The 17,189-nt window shown below is 41.4% G+C and overlaps 1 protein-coding gene across 1 annotated transcript in view; it reads left to right on the top strand.

Moving 5' to 3' along the window:
* The window catches only part of LOC107755684 (insulin-like growth factor-binding protein 3), a 16,019-nt gene extending 611 nt beyond the window's left edge, over positions 1–15,408 (top strand). The window contains exons 2-5 of the mRNA XM_016572571.1: positions 7–217; positions 6,012–6,295; positions 6,458–6,577; positions 13,312–15,408. Coding sequence (XP_016428057.1) covers positions 7–217; positions 6,012–6,295; positions 6,458–6,577; positions 13,312–13,431 — 735 coding nt within the window. The 3' untranslated portion in view covers positions 13,432–15,408. The remainder of the gene's footprint in view (positions 1–6; positions 218–6,011; positions 6,296–6,457; positions 6,578–13,311) is intronic.
* Positions 15,409–17,189: the final 1,781 nt, after the last annotated feature.

The following is a 17,189-nucleotide window of genomic DNA, read 5'->3' as shown; positions in this document are numbered from 1 at the left end:
GCCGAGCCGGCAAAAGAACCGGGCTGTGGCTGCTACATGACTTGCCCGCTGACCGAGGGCCAGGCGTGCGGAGTGTACACAGGGCGCTGCGGTACCGGGCTGAGCTGTCAATATCGCCCCGGGGAGAGCAAACCTCTGCAGGCTCTGCTGGAGGGTCGGGGCGTGTGTGCGAAGGCATCGGACGAAAAGCACAGCGGCAATCCATCGCACGGACATGGTAAGCGCGCACGGAGCCGTCATTTCACCACTCAGCGTGAGCGTCTGCTAGTGTACTGTGTGTATGCGCAGTGTGCTGTTTATTCAATGGCTTTAAGGGGGATAGCCACCCAAACGCCAAAGTTTGTTTAAACTTTAAACAAAACTTTTTGTCATATACTTGCGATTTTATACATGTTTAATAAATGACAAATAATGACCGCACTTAGGTTACGTAGATGTGGGGTCCGATACACACTCAAGCAGCCTACTGTTGCTATGGTTACCTCTGAATGCGAAGGAGATTTATTCAGAAGTGCATTTTTGACTAACTTGTAATCTAACTTTTTTTGGTTACTGAAACGTTGTAAACATTTAATACATGTTAGTAAACATTTATACATACAGGTAAGCATATAAACATATACTGTATACACATGTATTTATAAAGAACAGTCTTCTTTAAAAATAATAATAATAATAAATAATAAAACAAATATATATATATATATAAAAACAGTTAAAGATGGTCTTAGCTGGTCTCCAAGCTTGGTCAGGCTAATGTATTGGATCAACATGATAAAGACCAGCTTAGCTAGGCTGGGAGACCAGGTAACTATTTTAGGATATACTTTTTCAGCAGCGAAGCCTTAATTAGTGAGGTCAGACACCCAAACCCCCCATAATTTACAGCCTGTGTATGTGTGGTGTCTTAAACATCCCAAAAGGCACTATCCACACTGTTGGGCGTATATGGCCTCTGTGTTCAGTTGTGTATCAGTGCGAATTTACTCTGCTGTGCATAACATGGTTAATATGTTCACAGGTTAATAATGCTGCTGCGCTCATGGCCGATCTTTCTCTCTCTGTAGGGTGCTGGGGAACGTTTTCACTGACATTTCATTAGATGCAGCACATACCCACAGCTTCACTGCACTCATGCCAGTGTATGCCTATAGCATCTCCAAACAGTCTTCACTGGTTTATAGCTGTTCTAAAACTCGGATGTACCTCTCAAAATGCAATATGCACAAGGTTTTAGGGTTGTGGGTTACTCCAGACAAACAAGATCAGCTACCCATGCTTACATCCTGATATGTATTTTCTGCATTACAACATGTTCTGCTTATGTTTTTATCACATTACGCTGGTAATGCATCCCAACAGGTTATTTTCTGCCTGATGAGATATTGTATTTTTAAACATGACTACTGGTAGGTCATCCTGAGCAGGTAGGTCAGAGATTCTGAACACTGGCATGACGCAGCGACCTCCGGTAACAGGCAGTCGTCATGAAGTCCAGCCACCGTGAGACGGCCCCACACTACCACCGTTGTTCTTGAGGTTCAGCGCTACAGCAGCCTCTCTATGCCGTTTTTTGTGTGTGGTGTGTGTGTATGTGTGTGTGTAAGAGAGAGCCAGAGATGGAGAGAGAAACAGCTCTGTGTATCTGTGTGTGTGCACTCAAATTTGGCTTCACCAACCCAATCGTTAAGAATGCCACATTCGTTTATATATAGTTCCTGCAGAAGAGCGGAGATCACCGTTTTGTGAATGATGCTCTCTAGCTGTTTACTGGCTCAGGAACTCCGAGCTCTCCAGTTAAAGAGTGTCAAGAAACAAGTGAAATGAAAATGTTTGGCCTTGGCATATCTGACAAAACCAAATTCGAACAAAACCATTTCCTAGTGAGCGAGCTGAGAATAGATCTAGCACCACCTGTGCAGAAGATTTTATTGTGCATCTCTTAATACGCATTTATTAGCTTGCACCTAGCCAACACATTCATCCAAGTAAATTCCTTGAGAGAGGAAAGGCTGCTGACCCGCACAGCCAAAATAAGTGGTGTTCTTGGTCATAACTGACGTCAAGCTACCCGACTGAATTTGTTTTTACCCTCTCTAGTTATTTGACAGAGCCGCAGTGGTGTGTTGAAGCAATCAACCATGACATTGTCACACACACAAAGGCTATTGTTAGGAACCAGAGTCACTTTTAAAAAGCAGTTTGGGGGCGCCAACTGTTTTACAGTAGTGCCTTACCTCATGTTTTCTCCCTCCGCTGCCCTTTCATTTGAGCTCATGCTACTTTTCAGTGCTCCTTTCCCATCATACCACACTTTATGGTAATTACACACTCTGGCCAACCAGAGAGCAGGGCTTCATTGCCATGGTGTGCATGGCTCCACCCCATGGCTCTGCCACACATGAATTATGATATTTGTGCAGGGCTTGATTGGTCTGGTAGCAGTGTGGCCCAGCGTGATTCTGGGTGGGAATGGTGGCGGAGCAAGAGGAATGAAAGATCATGAGGTTATGAGTTATGACGTTGTTTGTGTGTATGCAGTTATATACTTAATCGTGCAGATTTCTCGGAAGAGGCGGATTCGCTCTTGTCCCGAGCCTCGGTAATGAAATTCACCTGCCGTGTGCCCAGTCACTCATTTTTGCTTTCGAGAAGAAAAACCCTGAGCCTGTATCACCCTCTCATTCACATTCTGCCCATTTTGCCAAAATGCTAAATTGTTTGCTCATTTGAGATTGAACAAATACATGAGGTTGAGTGACTCAAAACAGGCCACTAGGTGCAGGGAAAAGTCCTGGAAAGTTCTAAAAGTTTACACTGGGGTTAAATATTGATGTTTTTCAATTTCCTGAATTAGATGGCCCTCCATTCTCTTCCTCTGTCCTGGATTTGTTTATGTGAGAGGTACGGTGGGTCATGCAATGGAAGCAGGCTGCAACATGTCGCACATGTTGTTAACCATCATTATATATTATATGCGGTCATTACAATTACTTACCTTGTTCGAGTTGTTATGTTGCAGAAGTTGCTGTTGTTGTTGCTGATGTTATGTCATCGTTAATGAAGGCATAGTTTAATTCTGGTTTGGAGAGCAGCTTCCATGGCTACAGAGGAGTGTTTGGTGTGCCACAAGTGCGCACTTACTCATATACACTCACATGGAAAATCTGTTTTCACTTAACTCTTCCACCCTGCTGAACTCTGTCCACCATCTCTACAGTTCTTCACAATATTCAGATCTCTCTGACTTGTGCACCTTCATCTATCTCTCGATGCCAGTTCTGTCCCACCACCCTCTCTCCCAGTTTTTGTGTCTCACTTTCCATATTTAATGGCCCGTTTTGTTTGTCTTTCTTTCTAAATATCTCTTTCTCTTCTGCTCCAGCTGTTTATTAGTCTCTCATTCCTGCGAGAGCTCTGCTTTGTTTTGTACGGCCAGAGACTGAATATTTATTCAACAGACAAGAGCTGTAAAACCCCAAGAGGACAGCATGTTTAAACAATGCCATAATTCATCTTCGCCCAGCGCTCTCGCCAGGCATTTGTTGAAGCTGACAAATGCACTCCTCGCTGGACCCTTTACTGGTCAGCTGCTTTTGCTTGCATTTGACAAATTACCATGCGGTTAGTAAAAACAGAAATTAGAGTGCAATTTGGGACATCATGTCTCAAGTGCTTACATTTTGTCCACTATAAATGGCTGCTCAAAGGCACATTTAAAAGAGTGAAGTTTTCCTACAAAATCAGTGTCGGCGACAAGCTCTCTACATTTAGCTTATTGGCAGAGGTTTTCTTATCAAAGTGACATACAAGAGCAAATATTTTGTCTGGGAAAATGAAAGGGAATTTGCATCAACATCTACTTACTGTATCCTTGCTCAAAACATTTCTAAACCCCACGGTACCCAGAAGAATGTCCAAGCTGCTCTTTTCCATAAAAGGACTGGTTGGTGACTGGACACGGTCATGCTTCAAAAGGGCACCATAAAAGTAGTCTATATGATTTAACACCATGTCAACTCCGGACGCGAGCGGTGTGGTGCAACGCGACAAAATACTATAGAACCCATTATAATCAGTGATGCTGTCTACACTGGATACGGCGCGACACGACACATCCCCTACAGTAAACTGCTGCCTTGTTCTATTTATGACATACTGACACAAAATTCTAATGATTTGCAATGGCCGCTTTGTTGTGTCCAGTGTAGACAGACTTCAACTGTCGCATCCGGTGTAGACATGGTGTTAGTGCACAAAAAGGCCTACAAATATTGTCTGGGAGGAACAGAACTACTTTTAACTTTTTAAAAGTGAATAGAACCACTATTCGCTTTAAAAAAGCTTTCAAATCCTCTTCATGTTTCTGCACATTCCAACTTTGCACCTTCATGATACAGTATATATGAGAACCAATGGAAACTGTATATGAGTGTGCTTTGTTTTCTACTGTACGCAAGCAAAGATGTTCTTGCATATGCTGTCTGAACATCCTAAAACATCACACAAAGTGTAATTACATTTTTAAATGTGATCACTGTTAACCATCTACTTTCATTGTATGGAAAAGAGCAGCCTTAACATTTTCCTCAACTCCTTTTGAGTTGCAAAATCACACTTGTTTTTAATGACATGAGGATGAGTAGATGATGACAGAGGTTGAACTTTTCTTATAATGAGTCTAGTAGTTAAAAGTAAATAATAATTAAGTGAAATAGGGATGTTGATACAAATGCACTAATAATACATCTGAATGTTATTTAGTAGGTTAAGTATAGGGTTCACATATTGAGGAATGGTGTGGAATGAGAGGAAAGGACATTTAAACCACAATGAAACCACATTTGCATTGAATAGATTTTGTGAGCACCCACAGCAAAGCTTCAGCTGGACACAGAGAGGAAAGCATGTGATGTTTGTTGGTTAGACCATCCTACCGAACCATGTTAGTGAAGGCAGGCAAACACTCCATCCTGTAGCTGTATTTGGTTTCTGGGTTTCGGGTCAGGTGGTCTGTCCTCTGCCTATAACGATTGTATCTTGGTGCACTATAAATACTCTCACTCCTCTGCTTCCCCATCCCCCCTCTCTATATCGCTTTCTCTTCTGCTACTTTTTTCTCTGTCTTTCATATGAGCATTTACACTTTATAGTGTAAATGTTTGCTTGTAAAAGCAAGTAAAAAACATTAGAATAGAGCTGTTCAGTCTGTAGTCCAAAAAGCTGGAAGAGAATTTGCATTTTCTAACCATGGGTTCCCTCTGGAATTTCCGATATTTTTTTAGAATAGCGGTTTTTCGATTTCTGAGTGAAATAAGGCCTGTGGTAAACATTACTTGCAGAGACTTTCACATTTTGTTCTACTGCATAAATTACACAGTCATAGCTCAGAACTGATCAAATAAATGTTGCTAAATAACGACTACAATTACCACAGGGTTGACGAATCGGACAACCATTGTAGTCTTTATGTAGCAACTTACATTTTAAATAAACACAACAACTGCAACATTCTGGATTTAGGTATGACTCAGTAAGTCTTTTCAAGAAGTGTTAGCCACATTAAACCTTACTCATAAATCGAAAACTACTATGCTAAAACCCCAACCCATGAGAAATTCCCAAGGGAACTGATGGCGAATTAGCCATCTGGAATGGCCTATAAATTGACGTCATCATTGAACTACTGTATGTCATTAGATGTTTAGGTTTATGCAATACCAGGACTGTCCAATCCTGCTTCTCGAAGGCCGCTATCCTGCAGAGTTTAGACCAATACTCATTAAACACACCTAAACCAGTTAATCAAGGTCTTCAGGATTACTAGACATTTCTAGGCAAGTATGTTGGGGCAGTACTGAGTTAAACTCTACAGGACATTGGCCCACCAGGAGCAGGATTGGACCTCTTGTGCTATTCTGTTTAATGCGAACAGATGCCGTTGTACAAATGCTGCTTTTGTTAATTGCCAGATTGTACTTGTTTATTAATACACTTCTCTTTTGATTCAGATAACCCTGAGGAGGAAGGAGAGGAACATGTCTCTAATGATACCAGGGCAACAGGCGCGGGGGGAGTTGAGACAGTCCAGGACACAACAATTGTTTCCGGGGACACGCAGGGAGGGCCGAGGACGGCAATAGAGCCCATAGATCCAATGCTGCACCCCAAAGAGGAGATGATCAAAAAAGAACAAATCAAGAAAAGTCAGATCTTTAAAGGGGAACAAGTTTCCAGTGGGGTTCATACAGATATTCACAACTTCAGCCTGGAGTCAAAGAGAGAAACTGAATATGTAAGTACTCACTGTTCTTCCAACAACATGCATTTTTAAGACAAAGCATGTATTGAAGTGGAGTACATTCTATTCCCATTTTGTTTGTGTCTCGAATCTTCTGACATGTTTGTAAGTAGGATATTTCCTGTAATTCTGGGTTCTATGTGTGTGTTTGTACAGGGCCCGTGTCGTCGGGAGATGGAGAGTGTTATGAAGATTTTAAAGATCTCAAATGTGCTGAACCCAAGAGGCTTCCGCATTCCAAACTGTGACCAAAAGGGTTTCTACAAGAAAAAACAGGTAATTACCTTTTACCCAAGTGCCTTGACTTATCTTTTGCAGATGCTTTTTATTTAAAGCCACTTACTTTGCACCAATTATAGGGCCTATCCCCCATGTGGCTAAGTACCTTGCTCAAGGGGGAAATAGGGATCCTATTTTTAGGCCATCCTTACCTGGGATCAAATATGTAACCTGTAATCAGCCCAGTTTCTCAAACTATTATTCTACCACCATTCATGTACAAGACGATAAGTAACTGTCATGGCAACTGTCACAACAATATTGGAAACTGGGTGGGGGCCTACTTATATGTGCATGCTGGTTCTTGAAAGTATCTGTTGTTTCCTCAATTGGCTGGGTGCATGACTGAGTCTGAACAAGGTAGTTGGTGGGGGCAAATGCAATTCTCGGAAATTTGTGAGTCACCCGCAACCCCCTATTAAGAACATGAGTCAAAGGGCCTTGTCTGAATGGCCCTAATGAGTTTGGGTGAATTTGGGGATTATTTGTTGTTTTTTTCAAAATGGAAAACCACTCTGACACAGTGACCCCGAAGGCCTAATGACAACACTGTGGTTACTGTGAAAAGGAGAGATAGAGATGGAAAGGTTTCAAAAAGAGGATGAGATTTGGAATCAATGTGAAACACATGTTGCTTAGGAGCTGCTTCATGCTGAATCTACAGAGTATGGAGCCTACCTCTGTGCACTGGAGTGCACTGATATGTGCACGTATACCCGCACACATGCTTAATAGCATGTGGTTCCATTGAACATGTAACCCATTGAAGGGACCCTGGGTTTTTGGAGAAAACAGGCTGTGCTCTAGGGCTAAGATCTCAGAACGAAGATTCAGGTCTCAGCAAACCCTTAAGGAAAGAGACAAGGGTCTTGCAGATGGTTTGCATGAGGACCTAAGAGAGATTCATAGTGGCACCTGTAACAAATAAAGTTTTGGCGACCGTTCTCGTGCTCTGTCAGTAAGTGTAAGAACAAATCTGGCTTTGACATTTTCCAATCCTGTTCCTGCCCTCTGTACTCTGCTGTACATGACTATCCCATGGCCATTTAAAATCCATGTTTGAAAGAAAGGACAGTGACAGGTTAACAAATCAACTAATCAATGTCTAGAAGTTGGTTTTACAGTGCCAGCAGGAGACATTTCACGAGTTCACACTTACTTATAATGAACCGAGTAAAGTTTATGCGTAAAGGAGGAAAAAGAGAAGAAATGGCGGGCGTTGGAGCCTGCGCCATTAGCGGAGGCATGCTCACGCTAGCGATGGATGGTGGGGCTGCGGGCCATGGGTAGGGGAGGGGGTACGGGGAGGTGTGTGGCGAGGGTTGTGGGTAGGTCTGCGCCGCTAGCGGAGGCGTGCTCACGCTAACGCGGCGGCTCGTGGAGACTGGAGCTGGCATTTCGTCGAGCTGGCGTTCGGTGGATGGAGGAGGAGGTCTGGGGCTGGCGGCATCCGGGGCGCGGCCCAGGCTTGCCGAAGGCTTTTTGCTGCGGCCTACTGGTCGGAAGCCCGTCTTCGAAGGAGTGGTGGTTAATTCGGGCCGAGAGTATGGAACACTACGGCCCTGGCTCGCTTTGTCCGCGGCCCTGGATGGAGGAGTGAAAGTTGGAGGCGCCCCTGTTTGGAGGGAAATATAGAGGGCGAGGAGATCTGCCTTGGCTGATCGTCGTGGGACGCTGACGCCGGAGCTGACGAGCGCCTGGCGTAGTTCTGCCACGGTCCATTTCTCCGCAGCTGGGGCGGGGGAGAGGGCTGAGGCGTAGGAGGACGCTGGAGAAGGTGGCTGACGCCTTGAAGGCGCAGGTGATGGCGTGCCTCGGTGCCTGGAGGTATGCGCGATGGCGGCGCGGGAGGGCCGGCGGCCCCGAGTTGCAGCCGCGGGCTCGCTTATGGTGTCCTGCGGAGCACTGGTGTGCTGGACGGCGACTGAAGACGCCGGAGGACCCGTGGTGTCGAATTCATTATCGTCCGGGAAAAGCTCGATGTCTGACATGGTGCTAAGGATGCTAAGGACGGGAGATAATGGAGGTAAGGCTGCTTTGATTATTTATAGAGGTTCTCTCTTGAGCTGATTGGATAGATGGTGTGATTACTGATGATGAACCAGCCGTGTTAATTATCTGTGCGCGCTCCTCCCGAAACTTGTTAATAAAACATCACAACAAACCAGCAAAATACAAACCGTATACTAGAGCGCAAACAACATAATAAATTCAAGCCATGCCACATCCTCTCCTGTATCTGGCTTGCACAAATATATCCTAGTTTGTTTTGTAAGATCAAACCCCTGTGCTTGGATCTCTGGTAATAGTAGAAGAACATCTGTATGACAGGCTGTGTCCATACATGAGAGTGTGCTTGATGAAGATCAAGCTGATCAGATTCCCCTCCAATTCACTCCAGCTGAAATTCCTTTGCTTCCATCATGGTGAGCTGAAGCCTGAGTCTTGGTCGACCCTGAGATCGCAGTCATTCATTTTTATTTTGGCATTAAAAATAAACTTGCACAAACTCCTGTGCATACATACTCACACAAGTGAACTGTAGATGTCCTTGATGCCTGGGGGTCCCTACACTCCCCGGAATAAGATCTGTAATGGGAGCGTTTGTATATGTATGTGGGGGTATGTGTGTCTGAAGGCCATTCCTGGGGAGAGCAGAGTCCAATCCATGCTAATTTTAGCCTTGAGTATATGAATTGGCTCAGTGTGTTAGCGGAGGCCAGGCATGCCGGCCCCAGTGCCGCCAACCCCCCTCCACCCTTCCCAATCCAGACGCATCTCTCACCCAGGTTACTGTACTTCTGCGCTAGGCTGGAGCATTGCTTGGTCCCCTGATCCACTGGCTTTCCTAGCTCTCCTAGGGCCAGGCAGTCCACTTAAGCTCTCATGCTGAATAGGATCTTAGTGATGCGGGGTGAGAGACTAGAAGAGAATGCCAGGCATTGCTGGGAATGATCCAGGGTGCACACGCTCTCACTCAAACACCAATACACAGATATGGTCAACCATGCACCAAACACATACACATATTTCATACTACATTTCGCAAAGACACATGCTTTTCCAAGATAGCTCTTCCCAGACTATCAGTTCCCTCTGATTTTGACTTGAAGGCTCTGTTGATATATATTCATACTTGTTATTTGTCTAGTCTCTGTGCTTGCAGTTGCACCAAAATGACTATATAATGATCATGTACTCCAGGGGCAGAATCTATCCCAAACGACATACTACCTAACAGACACAAACACACATGCACACACTGCTCGTAGTCTGGCAAAGAAAACAGCCACCGTTCTAATTCACATGCAGTTGTTGCATTCACATATTGTGTATGTGTGTGTGTTTGTGTGTTTTATGAGTCTGTGTTTACCCTGTGGCTGCTTTTAATGCCCTTCCGCCATCCTGCTGCCCATAAGGGCATCATTATGGGCCAGCGTTCACTGAGGCTTGCTTTGTGACACACACACACACACACACACATATGCATACATACTGTATACTGTATGTATATGTGTATTTATACATATATATATATACTGTGTATGTATATATATATATATATATATATTTATATATATACATACATACACACATAACAGTTACACAGATATGCACACAGTTTCTCCTTCTCTTACATAGACATTAACATTCACACAGGTCTGTTGTGTTGCAAACACCAGAAATTGCCACACTAACAGGGGTGTGCCCCGCACCCTACATATACCTCTCTGTCTTTCTCCGATACAAACACATACACACATACATGCGTAGACATGCAGTAATCAATCATCAATCATGCCACTATGTGTTTTGAGGGTATGTACAGTATTGTAATGTGTAATGTACTAGACTCTCTGGTCATATGGGATGCCAGTTAGAGTATTATAACATGTCTTAACTAGACATTCACTATGTTGTGATGTGGAGCAAGATTTGAGACTAATGAGATTTCACTCTGGGGAAGCAAATAAATAGAAATTGTGCATTCAACAAATTGTCTTGTTGCTCATTGCGTCAGATGCGACAAAAACTTTGATTTACATTAAAGATATCACTTTTATTGCCTGGTTAGCTCACTGCAGTACAATGAAATACTTTGCTTTAGTCATTATTGGTCCCTCTTACATCAAACAGAAAGCATCCTGTGTGCCTGTACAGTTTGAATGGAACATTCCCATAATACATAGCAGCTCAGCACTGAGTAGTTTCCTGCAGGGCTTAATTTGTGCCGGAACAAGCAGGATCCGGATCCACCTCCTCTGGAATTGGATCCAGCACCTATTTTAGTGGATCCCCCACCTCATACGTCCCTGCAAGAAATTGATGCAATGACCATATGTTTGATGAGTAAGCAAGTATAATGTTAACGTGGTCAATAACTTGCAATATTTAAAAAAGTACAAAAGGTAACTGTAATGCATTAATTATTAGGAAAGGCACTTTTATATCTAATGTACGTTTATAAGCGAGGATTGTGACGCACATTTTTTTTTTATTTCATACCATTTATTTATTCCAGTCCTAGTTCCGGGACTTAATTTACAAATTAAGCACTGGCTTCCTTTACACTCATTCTTTCTCTTTGGTTCAGACTCAGGCAAACTCATAGCCAAACAAATAAAAAGTCTAGTGATATGTTACTTATTTAGGCAAATACAAATATTTGTTATAGCAAAAAACATTGAGTGGATGCGGAGACAATTGAAATTGAAAGGATGAGTGTAACATTTGAAGCAGCCCATTGTAGAGGCCAGGTTTCATTCCCAGACTGCTCTTGTTCTGCTTGAGGTATTTTAATTTGGTACTCTTTCAATAAAACTGCTTTTGATCTCTTTCTCTCTCTCTTTCTCTCTGACTCATCCACTCCTTCTTCATACAATGTGTGTTTATCTTTCTTTTCTTCTTTCTTTCTTTTTTGTTTGTTACCTCCTTCTTTTCCCTTGTGTCTGAAAGAATAGATTTTCACTAATGAATGTACCACCCGAGGATGTGTGTGGGTGGGTGTGCATGTTTGTTTGTGTGTATATGTGTGTGTTTGTTTTGCCTGTGTAGTATAATAAGCTCCAGATGACTTTGAGTTGATGCCAGTTTCCTAAAATAGTCCTAGAAGCTCTTTAACAGTCCATGGCAAATATTTTAGCTTGGTCAAATTTAACTTCTCACTTTCAACTGTTTTTATGAACGCAAAATCACAATTTCATCAGCAGCAGGCTGACATGAGAGACATTTAAGCCTCTCATAAAAGCACAACTGGGTTGTGTGTGTTTATGTGTATTTTTGTGAATTTTGATATTCACAAGTTGTCAAAACTTGCATGCAAACAATCAGCAAATGCAAACAAAGGAAGTACACACTGCAGATCGTTTTACAGTACTGTATGTGTGTATACCTCACTGTGTCCATTAAATTCCCCAGAACCACAGAAGACAGTTTGTTTGATACACTGATTTTTCTATTTCTCATAAACACATAAACACACTCACTGTGAATGGCAGGCATGCATTCTTCCAACTTAGATGTGATGTTTGACTAGCACATGTCTCCAACTCACTGCCAAAGGAGAGAAAGACGAGCACGAGAGAAATAAATACACTCAGTCATGAGATATATATTTTGATATTCATCATGACATTCATTCTTAGTTATTGTGTTGATAAAACATTTAAAGTTATAGCCTATTCATTTTTTAAAGGTACTTTTAGAAAACTATTTAAAATTAAGACAATCAGGCTGCTTGAGGGATCCATATCAGATAGCACATACACAGAAGTGCTCATCACAACTAAGAATATCTTGTTGTAGCTAATTAAAAGAGCTTTTCTTAACTATCTATTACTAGTGCTAAGCTAGTAGACTAAAGCCCAAAGTATACTTTGTATATCAAAGTTTTGATGCAAACACTTAGCATATGCGTATTTCATCCTTGTCCAGTGTTTGCGCTATTTCTTTCCAGAAGTTATGAGCAATAAAAATGTCTATGAACTTGTTTAAAATGGATTCTCTCACACAAGTGCTTGCAACGCAGTCATTTGTTGTTGATGTTTCCAGTAGTTTGTTTCTAATGCTATTGTTTTTCCGTCTCTTGTTCTATTGTTATAAAGAAAATTCAAGTGAGTACTATACTGATGATGAAATGTATGTACACATTTTTTTACGTGCACGCTAGTGTACATGTAAAAATGTGGAAAAAGCTGGTAGCTTGCTAACCAAAAGCTAACTGAAAACACAAAGAAAGGGAAATGTTTAATATGAACATTTTTAGCTTCTGTAATGTAATGTGATATGTGAGGTAATTTATCATCATTAAGAATAAATACACAGTAAATCGATCTTCTTTTCTATAATTTCAGGCAAATTGTGAATTTATCAGCACATGATACTGTAAATGGCAACAAATCTAAAAGTTACAAATTACAAAAGAGGATGTATATTGTGTGTACTGTATGTATATATTAATATTTCAACAGATTTCACTTGCTCTGTCCCTCTATTCCTTACATACTTCCCCTTGAATTCTCTCTGGCATTCCTTTACCCCAATCTCTCTCCCTCTTTCTCTCTCTGGCTCTAGTATTCGTGTTACTCTCTCTCACCCAAGTGCGATGCGATGAGAAATATGTGTTTATGACACTGTCTCTTCCATTTGGAGCATGTTGTCTGTTGCATATACCTGTCCAAATATCATATGGTTATGCATTTCTCTTCCTGTCTCACCCACTCTCCCCGCAGTGCCGTCCATCCAAAGGGCGCAGAAGAGGTTACTGCTGGTGCGTGGACAAGTACGGACAACCCATACCCGGCTATGACGGAAAGGAGAAAGTCCACTGTATTAACACGGAGACAAAGTGAAGGGGAGGGAGAGGCAGAGCGGTGGAAACAGGGAGACAAAGAGGGATATCTCCCCTGAAGAACTGCATGAATACAAATTCAAAAGTGCTGTCCCAAAGCTGACCTCCCACTTGTATGCTGAGGCATGGACTCACGTGACCAGCAACTCACTTTACACTTCAGGAGAGTGCATGGGGAGAATGAGAGGAGACAGAGAGAGTGTCATGTCTTCAGTTTTGGAGTGTATCTTGAGAGGGAAGTGTGAACAAAATCAAAAGTACAAGCAAATTTTAACTCGTAACAGCACGCTAAGTCTGAGCATATGTACTCTTGTGTATGTGAGGGACGTTGTGTACTTGTTCCGTCTCTCTATTCTACTGCAGCGTGTATCGCTCTCTGCCAGCGGCTCTCTCTTAGTTCCACTTCCTGTTTCTGCCCTCCTGGTGTAGGGTCGTTTAAACTGGGCATGCTCAGTGGCACTAGGCAGCTCTAGCCATAGACTCCATCTGAAGCACAAGCACTTCATGCACTTTGGCCTCTCCTGAACACATACTCCAGCCTGTTACTACGGCCAACAGATAAATAAAACTATTCGACCAATTGTAAACGATTCTATACCAGGACATACTTAGATGAACACCCTTTTTAAAAAAAAAAAGTATATCTTATATTGGACACAGAGCTGTTAGCTTGTGTCATCAGGATAGCATTGATATGCTCCACGTGGACATTATCTCACCTTCAAAACATCATGAAGCACTTTGAATATAAGATTGTTGCTCCAGTCGCTGACTATCATTGTCTATCACATTTCTAAATGTTTGCTGAAAGCATGTATCTTGCGCGACGTCTTGTTTATGGGTTTGAATGTAACCGTAACGCTACAGTGCCCTGAATTACCGCTGCGAAATCAGCGTAGCTATGGCAGTTTGTGAAATCGATGCCTTAACAAAACCCGTGTGAAAATGTGTCGCAGGTTTTTTTCACCCTGTCTCTCTAAACATCAATATCAATCCCAGTAGGAAAGCTACAGGATAACCAGGGCTTGTGTTGTTGTCTCAAAACTGACCTCCTGAGAAAAGACTTGAAAGGTGGAGGGTGCCAGAGAGGTAGCCCACACGTTAGCTTATTAGCATAGCATCGACAAAAAGCTCACCCCTTTCCCAAACAGCTAAACAAAAGACAAACAAAAATGTTTGGTGCTACACCTTATCTGACTTGATTATGGGGAAAGAGAAGTATGCTAAGCTATTAGCCCTTCCTTAGCTTTTAATTATGACTTGTAAACCATTTTTATATGAATAGATATTTTGTTTCAGGCCAGCTAAATGTCTAAAGAGGCATGTGAACTTTATGCTAAAAAGATTATTTATCCAAGAAAGAAATATAAGCTGATCCAAACTGTCTTTGAGAACAATTCAATGACCCGTTGATTGCACAGTAGTGAAACATAGAACTCAGCATATTTTTGGGAATATAATCACTAAAGTCTTTTGTTTTGTTTTAGATTTGTTGTTTATCTACAGAGCGGAGTACAATGTGTCTTTTGTTAGCTTAGCAAAGATGCTGTCCTCGAATCGTTTTGTGTAAAAACTCTCTAGTTTGAATCTTCAGGTTATGTAGGCCATCTATGGTATGAATTAAGCTAAATCTAAGCTTAACTTTAGCTAACCTAAGCTAAACTAAGCTAAAGTAAAGTAAAGTGAACGCTAAGAATAAGTAAAGCTGAGGCCAAGCTTGTTTCAAAGAACATCAAAGTCAATGTTCAAGCTAGTTGATCTTCAAGAAAGCTTGCCACCCTCATTCTGTGCAATGCCAGGGTCTCTTGCCCGCAAGTCACTTTTAAAGATCCCTCCGTTCACGGGTAATTGTTTTGTTTTTGTTTTTTTCATTTAAAATTTTGATTCTTTAAAAAGCTTTTTATGTTACTAAACTAGAAATTATACAGCTATCACTTTCTTCAAGAAAGGAAATGTTTTTGTTCAAATATAATTTGTATTTAATGTCTTTTTTTTTTTATAAAAAATGTAAACTGTTTTATTTACACCATGACAGACTGTAATTTCACAGCTTCTACAAAATTTAAAAGGGATTGTTCACCCTTGAATGAAAATTCTGTCAATTTGAATGTGTACATACAGTGAAAGTCAGTGGAGTCCAATGTTGTGACTCAGTGAACTGACAAAAGCAGTTCTTCAAAATATCTTCTTCCACAAAATAAAGATTTTTGTTATTTATGGGTGAACTATCCCTATAGTATTCAGTTCGGATTAGTTTTTATTATTTGGTACTGCATTCATTTGACTAGTGTCACTGTCAAGAGTTTCAAAACAATGGTTCTTTCACAGAAAGCGTATATGTTAGCTACAGTAATTTTGTCATTAGTATAACAGAGTGCCGGGGCAATGGAGATTTAAGATCTCGTGTGTAACAGGGTCAACATCTTTGAACTGCTTCATTTCACACTCTAGCTTGAGCCCCACACAGGTCATTACTCCTCAAATCTACACACAGAGACCCTATTCACATTAGCATAGTTATTCGCTTGTCCAAGCCATGTCAGCGTAGCCAATTCTCAAAAATTCTCAGGAAGGTACTTTTTCCTCCCAACTTAATTTTAGGTGTCCATAATGAATTCTAAAATTCCATGAAAATACTAATTGCAAAACCACAAACAAGGTGTTACAATTACTTGCATGATGTGTTTGTTTGCTACCAATCAAGTAATTTAGACACCCCTAATGTCAAGTAGGGCTGGATATTTCCAGTGAAGCAACTAAATTTTGTCTCCTGCGGTCTACAAAAATGAGATAAATGTGTAAAGGGTGGTTTTGCTTAGGCTGGTCATCAGGAAAAAGGGGAGGGTGTACCGCTGGCTGGCCAGCAAAAACACAGCCCAGGTCAAAGGCACCGTAGAGAGAGTGGAGCCCCGGTTCCCCAAAATACAAAGCTAAAGTTAGTCCACCCCATTTGAGATTACCACGATAAGGACACACATATGCACACACAAACACGGTTCTGCCTGCTGGCAGTTTTAAATATAGACTAGACCGAACATAATCAAGCTTGGCAGTAGAAATCAGGAGAAGGAAGTAGAGATTTTTGCACTTTGTGGTTTGTGTTAACCGTTTTCCCATTATGTTCAGGTGTTGTTTTGTCCTGACATTACTGAGTTTGATTCAGTCTTGCTTCATAGTTCACCGCAGATTCTCGTCTGACCCGAAGGCGAGTTTAAACGGCTGACACTGAGGTGCTTGTAAAGATGATTTATTAAATAGTTTTTTTTTTTTTTACTCACAGTGACTTACAATTGCAAACTATGAAAAATATATCATACACTTGAGCGACTGCTTTAGAGGGAAGCAACGTCTGAATCTCTTTTCCTCATCCCTTAAAAAAATAATAAATGGACCACAGTATGTAGACAACACAAATATGATCGACAAATACAGCAAGACTGAAAATAAATAAAGGAAAGGAGTCATATCAACTTCATTTTAAACTACAGTTTTAGTAGGTTTATAAGCTGTTTAATAGGCTAAAGAGTGAAGAATAATTCACTGGATAATGTTAATTCACTGAATAATATTCTCTGGAATATTGAAATATAACAAACAAAACATCGTATTTTATTGCATTTCTCAACTGGCATGTTATATCAGAATTACTAATAATGTTTTTGTCGTTCTAGATTATGAAATGCCTGCTGACAGCGCAGTTTATCTATGCATTTACACAGAACTATACTCAAACTGCGATCACTCGCGGAGATAATAAAT

The sequence above is a fragment of the Sinocyclocheilus rhinocerous genome, unplaced genomic scaffold, assembly GCF_001515625.1.
Source record: "Sinocyclocheilus rhinocerous isolate Xijiao unplaced genomic scaffold, SAMN03320098_v1.1 scaffold7341, whole genome shotgun sequence".
Taxonomy (NCBI): Eukaryota; Metazoa; Chordata; class Actinopteri; order Cypriniformes; family Cyprinidae; genus Sinocyclocheilus; species Sinocyclocheilus rhinocerous.
This window is presented reverse-complemented; position numbering and strand designations above follow the sequence as displayed.